Source organism: Rana temporaria, chromosome 2 (genome assembly GCF_905171775.1).
Source record: "Rana temporaria chromosome 2, aRanTem1.1, whole genome shotgun sequence".
Taxonomy (NCBI): Eukaryota; Metazoa; Chordata; class Amphibia; order Anura; family Ranidae; genus Rana; species Rana temporaria.
This window is the reverse complement of record NC_053490.1, coordinates 269,511,911-269,530,290: the sequence shown is the minus strand read 5'-3', so window position 1 is coordinate 269,530,290 and position 18,380 is coordinate 269,511,911. Positions and strand designations below refer to the sequence as shown.

The 18,380-nt window shown below is 44.7% G+C and overlaps 2 protein-coding genes across 2 annotated transcripts in view; one reads left to right on the top strand and one right to left on the bottom strand.

Moving 5' to 3' along the window:
• Nucleotides 1–1,149, bottom strand: part of RNFT1 (ring finger protein, transmembrane 1) — a 41,581-nt gene extending 40,432 nt beyond the window's left edge. The window contains exon 1 of the mRNA XM_040336935.1: nucleotides 969–1,149. Within this exon, the coding sequence (XP_040192869.1) occupies nucleotides 969–994 (26 nt within the window). The 5' untranslated portion in view covers nucleotides 995–1,149. The remainder of the gene's footprint in view (nucleotides 1–968) is intronic.
• A 103-nt stretch (nucleotides 1,150–1,252) lies between these two features.
• Nucleotides 1,253–18,380, top strand: part of LOC120928274 — a 75,530-nt gene continuing 58,402 nt past the window's right edge. Inside the window, exons 1-2 of the mRNA XM_040339374.1 lie at nucleotides 1,253–1,359; nucleotides 12,578–12,681. Coding sequence (XP_040195308.1) covers nucleotides 12,580–12,681 — 102 coding nt within the window. The 5' untranslated portion in view covers nucleotides 1,253–1,359; nucleotides 12,578–12,579. The remainder of the gene's footprint in view (nucleotides 1,360–12,577; nucleotides 12,682–18,380) is intronic.

The window sequence follows — 18,380 nt, the reverse complement described above, 5'->3', positions numbered from 1 at the left end:
GTTAACCACGTGCCACCTGTGAAGAGTATATTGGTTATCACAGCACGCCTTTGACATTCTGTGCTGTGATTGGCCACAGCAGGAGTCTGTCAGTAGGTTACAGCCAATGATTTTGGCTGTATACCTGCCGATTACAACCACAGAGGTCTGTGCTGTAGCCAAACAGAACACATTGGATCTGGCAGGGTTTCTTCCTCCTTGAGCACTTTTCATTCAGGGAGAGAAGCCTGCCAGATTCTGTGTGAGCACAAGCAGCACATATACACTTGCTAGGCACATTTAACACCTTGATTGCTTTCCACAGTTAACCCTTTAAATGCCCTGTCATCCAGCCAGTGTCATTAGTACAGATCACTGTATTAGTGTCACTAGCGACATCAATGTCAGTTAGCACCATATTGTTCGCCGCAATATCCTAGTCCTGCTATAAAGCGCTGATCGCCAATAAAATTCCAGTATGCATACCATTGATTTGTAGACGCTATAACTTTTGCGCAAACCAATAAATATCCTCCTGTATTGAATTGTAACTGTACTGTTTGCCTTCACGTTGTAAAGCGCTGCGCAAACTGTTGGCCTTATATAAATCCTGTAGAATAATAATTAATGTACGCTAATTGGGATTTTTTTAACCAAAAATGTGTAGCAGATTACATATTTGCAGGATCACTTGGTGAAAATAAAAAGGGAAAGAAGGGCTAAAGAAAAAAAAAAAAAACACACAGAGATGCAGCCATCACATTTAGAAATCGGTAAGCTGCAATATAATAAAAGTTTGATTTGTGGTTTAATACCGCTTTAGTTAAACAGTACACAGTATAAGTCATATAATGGCAAACACAGAAGACCGAATTGGGGTTTATAGGAGGACACAGAAAACTAAATGCTGGAGCTGCTGACATTCCTGAAGGGTCCTATGCTGAATGTACCGTGTGCTTGTCTTCTGTTTACATAAAGCACGTACTCACCGCTCAGACCCTGGTCGGAGCTTCATACTGTCCTAGGAAGCAGTGACCGCAGAAGTCCATGTCCGCCACAACACAAGCCCCCGGCTCTGCTTACAGGTGGTCCGCTCTACCTCCGGTTCCGGGTTCTGCAGGCCTGACCTTCTCCAGCCGACAACAGCATACGTCACGGGTGAGGGCGGGGTTGTGTCTGAGCAAGGAGCGCACCGCCGCACGTCATGACGGGTACAACCTGTGTGCGTGGTTTCCAAGGGCAGGGCTGGATGGCGTCCTCAGACCCTAGCAACCAAGGCCTGCTTCGCTCAGGTAGCTGATTCTTCCACTGAATCTCCACAACCTACATGAGGGACTTTACATTTGAACCGCTGCTTTTATCCTAATACACGTAGCAAAGGTTTGTACTGCGGCTCTGCTTATGCTTGCTAAATATATATATTTTTTAACTTTGGATAGAGTAAATGACTAACCACTATGAGTTTTTTTTTTTTTTTGCCATCTGTGTCCCATTGGGGAGATTTCCATTCACTTCCTGTTCCATAGCCAAAACAGGAAGTGAGAGGAAATCCCTCCAAAGTGAGGGGAAATCCCTGGTTGCCATAAACACTTTTTTTTTCGTACATTGAAAAATGTCCCCTCTATTCCTGTTCTGGTGACCACCACACACATTTGGGATTTCACATTCAGCCCCTGAGCAGCAGTAAATCTTTGGGCTGTTAGCAGATCGACCGCTACAAACTAGTGCCGAAAAATATAGAGCAACTGAGCATGTGAGCACGTGACAAGGTTGAAACCGCCTATTAGGGGATTTTAACCACTTGCCAACTGCGCTATAGCCAAATGACTGCTACAGCACGGTCTTCCAGTTCTGGGAAGGCGTCTATTGAAGTAAAGGGCCAATCACACATGACAGCGTGAGGACAGCTGATAACCAGAAAGTGTGAAGGGGAAAGTATTCTGATTATCAGTGCAGCACTAACAGTGGGCCTCAGTGCCAATCAGTGCAGTCTATCATAGTTCATCAGTGCCGCCTATCAGTGTCCACCAGTGCAGCCTATCAGTGTCACCTATAAGTGCCTTTCAGTGCCGCCTATTAGTGCCCATTAGTACCCCTTATCAGTACCCATCAGTGCCGCATCTCAGTGCCTCCTTATCAGATCCCACAAGTGCCACCTCATCAGTACCTATCAGTGCAGTATATCAGTGGCCATTAGTGCCACCTCATCAGTACCCATCAGTGCTGCCTATCAGTGTCGCCTATTAGTGCCTTTCAGTGCTGTCTATTAGTGCCCATTAGTGCCGCCTATCAGTACCCATCAGTGCTGCCCGTCAGTACCGCAAATCGGTGCAGCCTCATCAGTGCCACCTCATCAGCGCCCATCAGTGCAGTCTATCAGTGCCCATCAGTGCAGTCTATGAGTGCCCATCAGTGCAGCCTATGGGTGCCCATCAGTGCAGCCTTTCAGTGCTGCCTAGTAGTGCCCATTAGTGCCGCCTATCTGTACCCATCAAAGCCCATCAGTACCACAAATCGGTGAAGCCCCATCAGTGCCTCCTCATCTGTGCCCACCAGTGCCACTTCATCAGTGCCCATTAGTGCAGTCTATGAGTGCCCATCAGTGCCGCCTCATCATATAAAAAGATTTAGCAATGTGACCAGGTTGTGTAACTATGAAATGTCTCCACAAGGGGATTAGAAGCAAAATCCAGCAGGAGCTACAGAGTATAAAAGAGAAGAGAGGCACCTCTAAGTGTAGAAATATGATTACATTTAGGGCACTTTCACACTGAGCAGCACCGGTCTTCGGCATGGTTTTTGCGGCGCTTTTCGGACACTAGCAGGGCCGAAATTGGGTTAAAAGCTCTGCCAAAGCACAACTCACATGTAAATGGCAAGAGAGCGCTTAGCACAGGGCTTCAGCCAAATGTAGTCTCCCTCCTGTGAAGGCTGCAATGTTAAGAGCTTGACAAAGAAGCACGGCAGCCTCTAAACACATAGCCACGCCCCCTACACGCCTACCAGTGTGTGATGTCATCATTTATCGGCTTCCACGTTACCTGAGGCTCATGTCACCCCTGACTTACCCAGCCAGATGCGGATTTCACTTGTTTGGATGTTCCACAGCTACCAGTTATTACAGCCTTCAGATGAAGGAGAATACACTCAGCTGAAGCCCTGTGATTTTTTTTTGTTTTCTTGCCATGTGTACCACCCTCTACTATAGGTAGGTGCTAGTGTAGGATTTTTGTGAGGTAAAACTGTCAGTGCAGGTAAATTTAGGAAGGCCTATGCTTCAGGCTAGGCCTGCTTGTTTTGATCTGGGGGCAGGGAGTGGTTAGTGTAGCAGTGGGTGTGACCACCTGTGCTTCAGTACTTGGGCACCTCCCCTGCTTTCGATGGATTGTTCTGGAAGAGGGACAGGGCCAGGGCTGGAGTGACAGGCAGCTTATGTGAGGAGCCCTGACCAATCCCCACTTTAGGGTTGCCACATCATCCCTTTAATCCAGGACACATATTAATTACACAAATTCTGAGGCTGTTTTAATGCAGAGAAAGTACCAAGTAAGTTTAATAACCACCTTAATCAGCCACAGAACCTGTGTAATTAATGTGTGTCCTGGATTAAAGGGATTATGTGGCAACAATACCCCACTTGTTATTGGCAGGGGGCAGGCCTCTAATATAAGCTGAGGTAACAGCTCAATGGGGGGAGTTGTCAGCCGGGTGAAGTAGAGAATGAAGTCCTAGATAGCAGGAGGGGATGTTCCGAGAGCCCAGGAGAGCTGGGAGGGAGCCTCATTCTTACACGGTCCTTGAAGAGGTCTCCTGGAACAGAGGGGCTGGAGAAGCTATTGGAACGCATGTCCGGTTAAAGTTCTCTACCATGGACTTGGGGCAGGTGAAGGTCGGTGAGTGGGACACAGTGGATTTTCTGGAAAAGGCATGCCAGGGGAGCTGGGTGCGAGGCCAGAGGAGAGACTGTGGGAACCGTGTCAAGTCGCTGCGGCCCGCGGGCGCAGGATTTGCAGGCCGGAATAGCTGGGATCAGTAGTCCACCAAGTTAAATGCTGCTAAATTACTGGGCCGCCGGGGAGAGGTACTGCAGGCCTCTGGCCTACCGTGTTTCCCCCGAAAATAAGACCTACCCCAATAATAAGACCTAGCAGGATTTTCGGGGAGGGCTTTAATATAAGCCCTACCCCGAAAATAAGCCCTAGTTTAAAGTGGATGTAAACTGCTAGAATTCTCACTAATGCAGTGTTGTATAGTGTGGAAGGTGTGTGTTTGCTGTGATCTGCTTTAATCAGGTACCTTCTTTTAGTGCCGCTATATAATCTCCAGCTGCTCTCCCCTTCACTTCTTCTGGCTGTCGGTGGGGGATCTCGACCCCTCCTCTATTTGCATTGCTCAGAGCGGACCATAGAAGCGCTGTTTAGCTAATCTTCACTGCTCTCCCCTTATCTTCTCCTGGCTGCTGGAGGGGGATCTTGACCCCTCTGTCACTGCATTGCTCAGTTCGAGGAATGAAAGCACCTTTCATCTGACCTCTGCTGCTCTCCCCTTCTCCTGACTGTCAGTGGGGGATCTTCAATCCCCCCCCCACCCTCTGCATTGCTCGGAGCAGGTCATGGAAAGTGCCGTTCATCTTCACTGCTCTCCCCTTCTCTTCTCCTCCTATCAGCGGGGATGATCTTGGCCCCCCTTCTGCAGTGCTCGGTGCTAGGAAGACAGCTCAGGCAAGTCATGGAAGCGTCGAGCAATGCTATAGGAAGATGAGACATACACCTTTTGGATTGTATTTTGCTGTAGTGGCGAGGATTCTGGCAGTTTACAAGAACTTTTGCTATTATTAACACTTTGCACATTGCATGGCAAGCCCTACCCCGAAAATAAGCCCTACTGTGTTTTTGGTGGGCAAAATTAATATAAGCAATCAAAATGTAATATGCAAATACAGTGCTACCTGATGTGAAAAAAGGTATCAAATGTGATATTAAGCAGCGCTCAAGAGAATAAAATAAAAAAAACACACATATAATATTGCTAGACTATTAAGTGAAAAATAATGAGTGATCCACCCTCTATGTGAAACAATATATCAGTGTCAAAAAATAGGTGTCAATAATACACCCAAAATAACAGGTTGGCAAAAAAAAAAAAAAATCCATAAACTGATTGTGTGAACGTAAATGAAGTTCATAAATGGAGAACAGAAGAAGTCCCTTCACGATCTTCAGACAGTGCTTTCACCACACCACAGTGACTGCGTGATTCCACCACCCATCAGAATGCAAACTCACCACAATAAATGGCCTGACACTCTCGTGTTAAGGCACACAGGCTTTTTAACTGAACCACTCAGTTTAATTGATGGAACTCCCTCTTTGGAAACTGGAGCACTCAGTTAAATAAATGGAGATCCGTTGGAAAAAGGAAAAACTCCAAGATGACAGCCACATGTATAATGAAGAGAGAGAGCACAATAGTGTGATATTGCAACACAACTTTTAATAAAAACACTAAAAATCTCCCAATAGATGCACTCACAAAAATGACTCTTGTCATAAGCAGTGATTAAATCCAAACATCACACGGTGTAAACACAAACGAAAATTTTCCTCCAGGTGAACCAGTGGTCACGGCGGACCAACAAATAGCCCAGGTTTACTCACAGCCCTATGAAGGTGTACTGGAGTCGCTCTTCAGATGACTATATTGGTGACAGATGGACCGTTCCACGCCCGACCAGTTCAGTTTAAGGTATGCGGTTGTAACTTAGTACCCACGCCCCGACATGTTTCATCATACTGATTTAATCATGGGGATGCTTACCAGATGTCACATGCCGCTATATGTAGCTGCCAAGTTCCCCCCCTCACTTGCACATTGGTGCACGCCTTCCGTTCATTACAAGCATCAGCTGTGTGGACAAACGTCCCACTCAGCTGTGCTGGCATGCAAATGTGCAGCTCTGACCAAACAGAGCAGCATAATCATGTGTGCGAGGTGGAGGCCCCCAGTGGTGACGTCGGTGTACTACACCTAATCACACTGCCTGTATTCAATGAGGTGTCTATCACCAGTGGTCAAACTGGTGTATGACACCCATTCCCACTGCCTATATTCGATACAGTGTCTAACCCCAGTGATGAAACTGGTGTATGACACCCATTCCCACTGCCTATATTCGATACAGTGTCTAACCCCAGTGGTGAAACTGGTGTATGACACCCATTCCCACTGCCTATATTCGATACAGTGTCTAACCCCAGTGGTGAAACTGGTGTATGACACCCATCAAGCATAGAGTGTACTGCAAACTGAAAGAAGGGGGATATCCCTCTAAGAAATAACTAACAGCCATTCGGGTGTCCCCATGACCACGAGTCACCTCCAGGTCTATACAAACACGATCTAACAGTGTAAAGTCAGAAACACAAAGTACAATATCTCTCATTAATCTAAAGTGAGAGCATACTACATGGTTATATGAACGATGAATAAATTTGACGTCTATATAGACACACACAAATTTGTCAGGACTCTGAATTTGAAAAAATACTTCTTGAGCCACCCTGTCACGTCTTCTATGAAAAGTACCATTGTGGCAACGAAAGTTGACAGTGGACTCAAGAATAAATCCTTATTTAATCCTCAGATTTCCAATAATCATTTTATAGAGGTTTTTAAACAGTTGGTACTCAAAGACATTGAGGAATTACCTGTGAAGAAGGGTGTGAATCCCCGCTATATTAAAGAAGGTATTGAATCTTTGGAGGATAAGAAGAATGTTGTGATCCGACCAGCGGACAAAGGGGGAGGGGTGGTGGTCCTGGATAAGGAGTTCTACTGCACCCGGTTGTCCAATATGCTGAGCGATACTTCTACATATAGAAAACTAGCATCAGACCCTACCGAACCATACAAGGTACAACTTGATGCGTTGGTAGATTGGGGCTATCATACTGGAGCTTTGAATCTGAAAGAGAAAAAGTACTTAGCTCCCTCAGCGTGTAGGATACCGGTGATCTACACTTTGCCTAAGATCCACAAAAATGAAATGATCCCACCTGCCCGACCAATAGTTAACGGGATTGGATCAGTCACAGCCAGATTGGGAGAATACCTTGACAGATTTCTCCAACTGAGTGTTTGCACAACCAAGGCGTATCTGAAAGACACCACCGACCTGCTACAGTCCCTAGACAAAGTGAGCATCAGACCTGAAACAGACATCTTTTTGGTAACAGCTGACGTGGCATCACTGTATACCATTATTCAGCATGATGATGCGGCACTGGCGTTGAACTGGGCACTTAGCAGGAGGGATGATATACCGCATACTCAGAAGAAATTTATGGAACATGTATTAGAGTTCTGCATGTCCCATAATTATTTCTGGTTCGATGGCTCCTTCTTCTCCCAGCAGGTTGGCGTGGCTATGGGGGCAAAGTTTGCCCCCAGCCTCGCCAACCTGTTCATGGCTGAGTGGGAGGACAGGCATGTTTTTCATAACCGGAGACCCCAATTATTATTTTATCGGAGATTTATAGATGATATTTTATTTATATGGGAAGGATCGCAGCAAGATGCACTAAAGTTTCTGGAAGACCTCAATAGTAATCCCAACAACATTAAATTGGAATATACAATTAGCGGAAATATGGTCAACTTTTTGGATGTCACTATTCAAAGAGAAGCAAATAAACTAAAGACTAAAGTCTTTTTCAAGCCAACTGATCGTAACAGTTATTTGTCCATTAATAGTGGACACCACCCAGCATGGATTAAAAATATCCCTAAGGGGCAATTTTTAAGAGTTCGTCGCAATTGCTCAGATGCCAATGATTATCTCTCACAAGCACAAACACTGAAGAATAAATTTGTTCAGAAGGGATATGATGAGCCAGCTCTGAACACAATGATTGAAGAAATTGCTGCTATCCCTAGAGAAAAATGCTTAGAGAAGAAGGTAGAACAGCCAAATAATAACCAACACCAATGGGGCTTCCTGTCTGGGTTTCATGCCCAATACAGGGAGGTAGAGGCGATCATCAAGAATCACTGGCACATCCTGGGGAAGGACAGACACTTTGCCGAAATACTTCCGAGTCAACCACGATTCATCTATAGGAGGGCTCCTAATTTCGGCGACAAGGTGGTCCGCAAGATTCTAGATCCCCCAGATCAGCAGGCCCTCAGAATAGATTTCAAGGGGTTCTACTCGTGCAGGAAATGCATTTGTTGCAGAACTGTGCAGATAAGCAATAGAGGAAAACAACAGGTCACGAGCAGTGATGGGAAGATTTTCTCTATTAAAGAATTTATCACCTGCAACTCTTCTCATGTAGTATATTTGATTTGGTGCCCATGTGGACTACTTTATGTAGGAAGAACTAAGAGGTTATTGCGGATACGAGTGGCTGAACACCTGGCAAACATAAAGAATGGCTTTGATTACCACAGTGTGTCAGTCCACTTTAAGGAAAAACATAACCAAGATCCTTCGCTAGCTCAGTTCTGTGGCATTGACTGCGTACACCCTTCATGGAGAGGTTCAAACAGGGTGAGAGATTTATCGCAGCGAGAAACTCAATGGATCTTTCTTTTAAAAAGTCAATTTCCGAGGGGCCTTAACATAGAGTTGGACGTGAACTGCTTCATCAGTAATGTTTAGACTAGGAGCAGGTTTTAAGGTGTACATATATATAGTATGGTCATGAATTATGTTGTTACAAGGGGGCCAGACAACTGGGCCACCCACTATGATCATGGGCTCTGTATGACTATATAATTAAATTTTTGTTATGCCATGCATATGGAGATGATGAAGTTCACCCACTTTAATTTGAACCATTGCATGTCTAAATTTGCCCATATTTATGTATATCTCGTTCAAAGTACATGCCCCAGTGTAAAATCGTTTTCCAGTTTATAAAATCTTTTTTAAAAATAATAATTTTTATATATATATATATATATATATAAAAAAATAAAAAAAATAAAATAAAAATAAAATTCATTTTGATTACCACCATTTTATTGAAATTTTATGATGGATAATAATATATGCAACTCTTCAATATAATTTTAGGAATACCGCCTATACTATATGTATTTAATTCAGTTTTATATATATTTATGGTTGATTATGTGTTTTTAGATTATGGAATAATATATATTCTTTTTTAGATTCATATAACCATGTAGTATGCTCTCACTTTAGATTAATGAGAGATATTGTACTTTGTGTTTCTGACTTTACACTGTTAGATCGTGTTTGTATAGACCTGGAGGTGACTCGTGGTCATGGGGACACCCGAATGGCTGTTAGTTATTTCTTAGAGGGATATCCCCCTTCTTTCAGTTTGCAGTACACTCTATGCTTGATGGGTGTCATACACCAGTTTCACCACTGGGGTTAGACACTGTATCGAATATAGGCAGTGGGAATGGGTGTCATACACCAGTTTCACCACTGGGGTTAGACACTGTATCGAATATAGGCAGTGGGAATGGGTGTCATACACCAGTTTGACCACTGGTGATAGACACCTCATTGAATACAGGCAGTGTGATTAGGTGTAGTACACCAACGTCACCACTGGGGGCCTCCACCTCGCACACATGATTATGCTGCTCTGTTTGGTCAGAGCTGCACACTTGCATGCCAGCACAGCTGAGTGGGACGTTTGTCCACACAGCTGATGCTTGTAATGAACGGAAGGCGTGCACCAATGTGCAAGTGAGGGGGGGAACTTGGCAGCTACATATAGCGGCATGTGACATCTGGTAAGCATCCCCATGATTAAATCAGTATGATGAAACATGTCGGGCGTGGGTACTAAGTTACAACCGCATACCTTAAACTGAACTGGTCGGGCGTGGAACGGTCCATCTGTCACCAATATAGTCATCTGAAGAGCGACTCCAGTACACCTTCATAGGGCTGTGAGTAAACCTGGGCTATTTGTTGGTCCGCCGTGACCACTGGTTCACCTGGAGGAAAATTTTCGTTTGTGTTTACACCGTGTGATGTTTGGATTTAATCACTGCTTATGACAAGAGTCATTTTTGTGAGTGCATCTATTGGGAGATTTTTAGTGTTTTTATTAAAAGTTGTGTTGCAATATCACACTATTGTGCTCTCTCTCTTCATTATACATGTGGCTGTCATCTTGGAGTTTTTCCTTTTTCCAACGGATCTCCATTTATTTAACTGAGTGCTCCAGTTTCCAAAGAGGGAGTTCCATCAATTAAACTGAGTGGTTCAGTTAAAAAGCCTGTGTGCCTTAACACGAGAGTGTCAGGCCATTTATTGTGGTGAGTTTGCATTCTGATGGGTGGTGGAATCACGCAGTCACTGTGGTGTGGTGAAAGCACTGTCTGAAGATCGTGAAGGGACTTCTTCTGTTCTCCATTTATGAACTTCATTTACGTTCACACAATCAGTTTATGGATTTTTTTTTGCCAACCTGTTATTTTGGGTGTATTATTGACACCTATTTTTTGACACTGATATATTGTTTCACATAGAGGGTGGATCACTCATTATTTTTCACTTAATAGTCTAGCAATATTATATGTGTGTTTTTTTTTTTATTTTATTCTCTTGAGCGCTGCTTAATATCACATTTGATACCTTTTTTCACATCAGGTAGCACTGTATTTGCATATTACATTTTGATTGTTTAACTTTTAGAGCAGCAGCTCACATATATTTATTTATTAATTTATTTATATTATCAATATCACTATATTTTCACTTATATTCTCCAGTTACGCGCAGTGGGGGTGGCTCAATTAGACGGCCTTTATTTCCACCTTTTTCCCATACAAAATTAATATAAGACCCGGGCTTATTTTCGGGGAAACACTTTAGTAACTTCGCAGCCAACTACCACCAAGTACAACTAATTACAGCCAGCAAGCTGGGATTATTCAGTGATCCCCTTTTGTCAAGTGAAGTTGATGGGACAGATAGGCTAACAATTTACAGTGGAAGTTTTGTGCAGATGAGGATCAATAGTCTGCATGGTTTATGCAGGGAAATTACTGTAGAGGTCGACCGATATGAGCTTTTCTATGGCCGATGCCGATATTTAGAAATCTGGGCGGCTGATGGCCAATATACAATGCCGATTTTTTGCGGCCGATATTTTAGGCCGATTTTTTTTTTTCACCCATTTCGTAAAATTTAACAGTTTAGTTAAATATGCTGTGTTGTGGAGACGGATGGGTGGTGCTAGGCGTGGGTGGTGCGGCGTTGTGGAGAGGGATGGGTGGTGCTAGGCGTGGGTGGTGCTGCGTTGTGGAGAGGGATGGGTGGTGCTGCGTTGTGGAGAGGGATGGGTGGTGCAAGGCGTGGGTGGTGCGGCATTGTGGAGAGGGATGGGTGGTGCTGCGTTGTGGAGAGGGATGGGTGGTGCTAGTCGTGGGTGGTGCGGCGTTGTGGAGAGGGATGGGTGATGCTAGGCGTGGGTGGTGCTGCGTTGTGGAGAGGGATGGGTGGTGCTGCGTTGTGGAGAGGGATGGGTGGTGCAAGGCGTGGGTGGTGCGGCATTGTGGAGAGGGATGGGTGGTGCTGCGTTGTGGAGAGGGATGGGTGGTGCTAGGCGTGGGTGGTGCGGCGTTGTGGAGAGGGATGGGTGGTGCTAGGCGTGGGTGGTGCTGCGTTGTGGAGAGGGATGGGTGGTGCTGCGTTGTGGAGAGGGATGGGTGGTGCAAGGCGTGGGTGGTGCGGCATTGTGGAGAGGGATGGGTGGTGCTGCGTTGTGGAGAGGGATGGGTGGTGCTAGTCGTGGGTGGTGCGGCGTTGTGGAGAGGGATGGGTGGTGCTGCGTTGTGGAGAGGGATGGGTGGTGCTGCGTTGTGGAGAGGGATGGGTGGTGCAAGGCGTGGGTGGTGCGGCATTGTGGAGAGGGATGGGTGGTGCTGCGTTGTGGAGAGGGATGGGTGGTGCTAGGCGTGGGTGGTGCGGCGTTGTGGAGAGGGATGGGTGGTGCTAGGCGTGGGTGGTGCTGCGTTGTGGAGAGGGATGGGTGGTGCTGCGTTGTGGAGAGGGATGGGTGGTGCAAGGCGTGGGTGGTGCGGCATTGTGGAGAGGGATGGGTGGTGCTGCGTTGTGGAGAGGGATGGGTGGTGCTGCGTTGTGGAGAGGGATGGGTGGTGCAAGGTGTGGGTGGTGCGGCATTGTGGAGAGGGAGTGGGTGGGCCAATGGTTGTTTCTCCCTAACAGCACGCCGAGGGAGGGGGCCCGGGCCGGGCGGACGGCGCGATGCCATTGAAATTTCTCATTCCATTCTGTAGCCATGCGGATGGAGGAATCATACATGAATGCGGGAGCGGGGGCACTGGTGACTGGTCTGTACAGTACTGCTAGGCAGACAGGGAGCTTCAAAAATTGGGAAAAACTGCTTTTTTTTTGCCTCTTGTGTTAACAAGGCATAAATCACAGAAGGGTGCAGCATGGAAAGAGGCCCATTAGTTGTATAAAGCAGAATCTATTTTTAACTGTGGGCCTCCTGAAACCTAAAATTTTAATTTGTTGTTGCATTCCTAATGTGCACCTTTTACATCATATTCTGCTGATTGTTACACTTTATTCTTCCAGAGATGGAAATAATTCCAGATCAAGTGTCAGACAGCAAACAAAATGAGCCATGGCTGGCACTATGCTTTCGAGAAACTTTGTTACCAGGAGGTCCATGGCATAAGGTATGAAGAATAAATAATTGTTTAAGCACCAGCTGGTTCAGCTTGTAGATAAAAGTACATAGGTTCATAAAGCTATGACTAAGCACTAGTTTCAGTGCGAAACGCGTCAGCAGTCAGGTTTTATTTTATTTTGCTGTGACTTGTAGTGCTGTCCTTCTTTTAATGAAAGGCTACAATTTGTTCAGAGCGCTGTCTAGAGACAATCTTTGTTCCTGCTTTGCTAAGTGCATTGCCTGCACCTGAGTTGTCTGAAACAAAGGATATTCATCTGGGTTCCCACCTGGAGCGGCTATTCCCTTTTCCCCTGGTTCATAAAGCCAGGCACTGTTTCGGGAAAGGGTTTTGGTTTGAAGGATTAAATACCAATTTACCCCACTGAATCATACTCTCCCAACTACAAATTGTTCTGATCATGTAGGACAATATAAATATTAAAGAGAAACTTCACCCTTATCTTAAAAATGACAAAATCTTTCCAAATGTTAAGTAATGGCAATCTACAAATGGATACTGTACAGGACACCGGGAATGTGTCCTGGACAGCACCAATATTTGAGTTGTGGTCCCTTTAAGAGAGAGAGTTTGAAGACTTGGTTAAAGTGGACGTAAACCTCACAATGTAGAGTATAAGATTTCTTATCATCTGTGCCCAGTCTTGCCACACAGAGTTAACCCAGCTCTGAGCAATCCTCTTTTATTGTTCAGTGAAAAAAAACAGACTTATAGAGAAAAACCTTGGTCCGTTCCGCCCCCTTGCTGTGAATGACAGGTTATTTACATATCTCATGCACTAGCCTGGAGACAGGCATTATTTTTGAATTCCCACCCCCACTCCTTTTCTGAAGTCATGTGGTTACTTTTCTGGATTTTGACTGAATGTTAGTGATCATAGCAGAATTTAGTGTAAGGAATACATAAGAAAAAATGCATGTTGACAAGGGGTGTGTAGAGGAGGGCGGGGAGTCTACTGACATCACGACTCCACCCACAGAGCTCCAGACAACAGATCCACCCACAGAATCTGCAGTTTTTCAGGTCTTATAACAGACAGAGGGGAGACATTTGACAGGTAAGGATACATGCAGGAGGCATGTATATCCTTATAGATCAGCACTATGGCAGTAGTTTAGAAAGGATGAGAGTGGGTTTACATGCACTTTAAGTATTCAGAGGTTCAGGGGTAGTCTGGTTGGAAAGAGAGAACTGATCATCATTACTCTCTGAATTGGTAAATTCCTAGAAGGGACCTGGAAACTTTGGAGGTTCAAAGTGTTTTGGGAGGGAGAGTCTTAAAACCCTTTGCAGGACTCTGTCCTGCAAAACTTCAGCAAAGGGTGTCTTGAAAGGCAGCAGGAAGGGATTAGCACCTGTGTCAGTACGGCAGAGTGGAGAGGTTCACAAGCTATAAGCACGGGTGAACCCTCTTGCGACCAAGGCATTTCTTGCTTAACTCTTGTGACATTTGTGGCACCCTGAGACAAGGGGACCCCTATCTCAGTGTAGGACCCAGAATTTGGGGGTGAGCCTGTCGTATGGTTTGTTTGGATACCAGGATTATGGACTGTTTGTTTTTACTTTTTGGCTGAAGAAGGCTTGTTGTATTTACTTATTTTGAAGACACCAATAAGAGCCGGTTCACACAGGCACAACTCGTCAGGCGACTTAGCTGCCGGACAAGTCGCGCTCTGTTCTGTACAATGGAACCGTTCTAATAGGAGCGACTCAAGTCGCTCCAACTTAGAAAAAGGTTCCTGTACTACTTTGGGAACGACTTCAAGGCGACTTGCATTGATTTCAATACAGAAGTCATTTTGCAAGTCGCCTCTGAAGTCGTGGGCAGATCGCCTTGCCGAGTCGCTCGGCAAGTCGTGCTGCCCCTGTGTAGAGATGAGCTTCATATTCGAGTCGAACTCATGTTCGACTCGAACATCGTATGTTCGATCTTTTGTCGAATTACGAACGTTTTGGGCCGTTCGCGCCAAATTCGAGTTGCGTTTCACGGCCCATAATTCACTGCGGCATCGCAGTGCATTGCTGTCTGATGATTGGCCAAGCATGCACTATGACCCGCATGCTTGGCCAATCACAGCTTGCAAAAAACGGAGAGCCATAATTGGCCAAAGCGGAGTGGAAAAACAGTGGGCCGGATTCAGATACCTGAGCGTATCTTTCCTCCGGCGTAACGTATCTTCGATACATTACGCTACGATACGTTACGCCGCTGTAACTTTGGGCGCAAGTTCTATATTCAGAAAGAACTTGCGCCCTTATTTACGGCGGCGTAACGTATGTGTTGCAGCGTAAGGCCGCGTAATTCAAATGGGGATGTTGGGGGCGTGTTGTATTTAAATTTGACCCCGCATTTTTTTTGAACGGCGCATGCGCCGTCCGAAAAATATCCCAGTGTGAATTGCGCCAAAGTACGCCGCAAGGACGTATTGGAATCAACGTGAACGTAAATGACGTCCAGCCCTATTCGCGAACGACTTATGCAAACGACGTAAAATTTTCAAAATTCGACGCGGGAACGACGGCCATACTTAACATAGGATACGCCGCACATACCCCTCATATAGCAGGGGTAACTTTACGCCGGAAAAAGCCGAACGCAAACGACGTAAAAAAAAAGCGCCGGGCGGTCGTTCGTTTCTGAATCGGCGTAAATACTAATTTTCATATTCCTCGCGTAAACATACGAAAGTGCTACCTAGCGGCCAGCCAGAAAATGCAGCCTAAGATACGACGGTGTAAGACACTTACACCTGTCGGATCTTAGGGATATATATGCGTAACTGATTCTCTGAATTAGGCGCATAGATACGACCTCTCGCACTCAGAGATACGACGGCGTATCAGGAGATACACCGTTGTATCTCTTTTCTGAATCTGGCCCAGTAATTTTAAGTAAAATCAAAAAAATGCTTGTTTAGCTAATGAATGTAGTATGAGTTCATACTGAGTTCATACTAATGTGATTTTTGTTGTCTGGTCAGTATGTCACAAGTTGGACAGTGGTGATCCAGACACTCCTCTTTGTCTTTTTAAAAGATGCCAAGGAGTTTGCCAATTGCAGGATTGGAAGGTCCCTACTACATTGTACTTATCCTTTCTATATTCCATGTGGTTAGTAGTTGCATTAATGGCTACATTCACCTTTTCCAGAAAACGTGCATATTGGAAGATTTCTCGGCTATTCCTGTTCTCGTGGCAACTAAAAATGTTGGAATTACCCTCACTTTCATTTCCTGTGACTTTGGTGATTAGGAGGAATTAGAGAGATCTTTTTTTTTTTTTTTTCACAATCAGGTTTATTAATGTGTAGAAAAATGAATACAGATTACATTTTACATAGTATTGACATTAGACGTCCAGAGTAACAATCAGTATACAGAAAAAAGAATTTGAATTAGCAGTAGGATTTCGGACAAGATCTAGTGATAATTATTCTATTCATATAAGTGCATTTCAGAATATGAGGTAGGGGAAGGGAGGGAGGGTCGGAGGGTGGGGGGTGGAGGTGGGGGGGGGGGGGGGTGAGGAGAGGTGGGGGGAGGAGGGGAGAAAAAAAAAAAAAGAGGGGGGGGGGGTGAATCTTTTATCAGGAAGGAAAGCTGGTCTATATATTCAACGTTACATTGGTTTGACAAGAGGATTGATATAATATCTGCCGCAATTAATATACAGGTACATATATAGTCATATCATTGTGTGGAAAGAGTAACATTCTATTTAGTCATGTTAACAACAGTTGGTAGTCACTGGTATACTTAAATAACACCCAAGGTTGCCAGATTTTGTGGAAATTTGTAGCGTTTTCTTTCTTCATGGCTATTAGTTCGTCCATTTTGTGCATATATTGCACTCTGTCTAACCAATCTTTAATGGATGGGCATTTGGAGGATTTCCAGTGTAATGGGATTAGGGTTTTCGCTGCCGTCAGCAGGTGTCTTGTGAGGGACTTTTTGTAGCTGCTAATCGAGAGGTGATTAGCGTGGATAAGGCAAGCGGCAGCGTCTAGTATAATACTCGTGTCTGTGATTAATTTGATGCAATTTATAACTCGAGACCAGAAATCAGCTATCGGTGGGCAGGACCACCAGGTGTGCAAGAAAGTACCCACTTCTTTCTTGCATCGCCAACAGGTGTCTGAGGTTGTCGGCGACCATTTTCTAATCTTTGAGGGAGTTATGTACCATTGAGTTAAGACCTTGTAGGATATTTCTTGGAACTTCGTGCTTAGTGAACACCTGTGGGCGAAAATACTTGCTCTTTCCCATTGATCGTCACTCAGTGTGGTGTTTAGTTCCTTTTCCCATTGGCTTTTGTGTTTGTTTTGCGCCTGTTCCTGTGTCTGGAAAAGCCATGAATAGGCAAGAGAGGTCGTTCTTAGGATCTGGGCTCCTGAGAGGCAAATTTGCTCCAATTGGGTAGGTTTTTTCCCAAATTCTGATTTGTGTTTACTATTGATCAAGAAATTCTGGATTTGAAGGTAGAACCAGAATCCCGGAAACGACCCCCCCCAGCTCATTTTTCAGAGTGTCCATGGTTTTAATTTTATTACCGGTGAGACAGTGTATGGCAAGTAGCTTTTTTGTGGGTAACACAGATTTAGGTATAATTATACCTTGGCCCGGAGGGAAGTCTGGGTTGTCAGTTATTGGGGTTAGTGGACCTGGTATTGAGGCTAGATTGTGTAACAAGGCTACACTGTGCCATACTGACAATGTCGCAGTTATTAGCGGGTGAGTACTCTTGTTTTTGGATTTGGAAGTATTGGACCAGGGGTGGAAAGCAAGTATGTTGGTGTCTTGTGTTAGTTCTAGTTGAACCCAGTCTTTAGTCGATTGGTGACAGTGCCAATCAATGAGTCTGGTGATATGTGCTGCGAAGTAATATTTTTTAAAATCTGGGAGGCCTATTCCACCTTTTTGTTTGGGTTGTGTGAGTTGTGAGAAGTTAAGTCTTGGTTTCCTGCCCGCCCAAAGGAATTTCAGTTGTGCACTGCGTAATTTTGTAAAGAAGGAGGCATGTATTTTTATGGGTAGAGCATTAAAAAAATATAGTAATCTTGGAAGAATCGTCATTTTCAAGATAGAGGCCCTGCCGAACCAGCTGAACAATTTGGGGGACCATCTTTGTAGGTCCTTGGTAATGGATTGCAAGAGAGGGGTGAAATTTGCTGAGAAAATTCCGTCTATTGTAGGGGTCAATTTTATTCCTAAATATTTGAGATTTTTTTGTTCCCATTTAAAATTGTGATTGCTTTTTAATAGATCGTATTCTCTAGTCTCAAGGGTCAGGTTGAGTGCTTCCGACTTATTGTTATTTATCTTGAAGTTGGAGATATATCCGAAGTTATTGAAAATTTTGAGGATGTTAGGCATGGATATATGTGGTTTAGAAACGAAGAACAATAGGTCATCTGCGTAAGCAGCAATTTTATACTCTCTATCTTGTATTGTGAAGCCTCTAATGTCACAGGAATTGTTTATTGTTCTAATTAGGGGTTCTAGGGATAAGATAAATAGAAGTGGGGATAAGGGACATCCCTGGCGGGTGCCATTTGTGATTGTTATTGGTTTTGAGAGAGTGTTATTAACCTTTACCAGAGCCCTGGGGTTAGTATATAATGCGCCAATCCAACTAAGCATGTTGCTCTCCAGACCTATGTGCGAGCAAGTGGCCTTCATGTAGTCCCA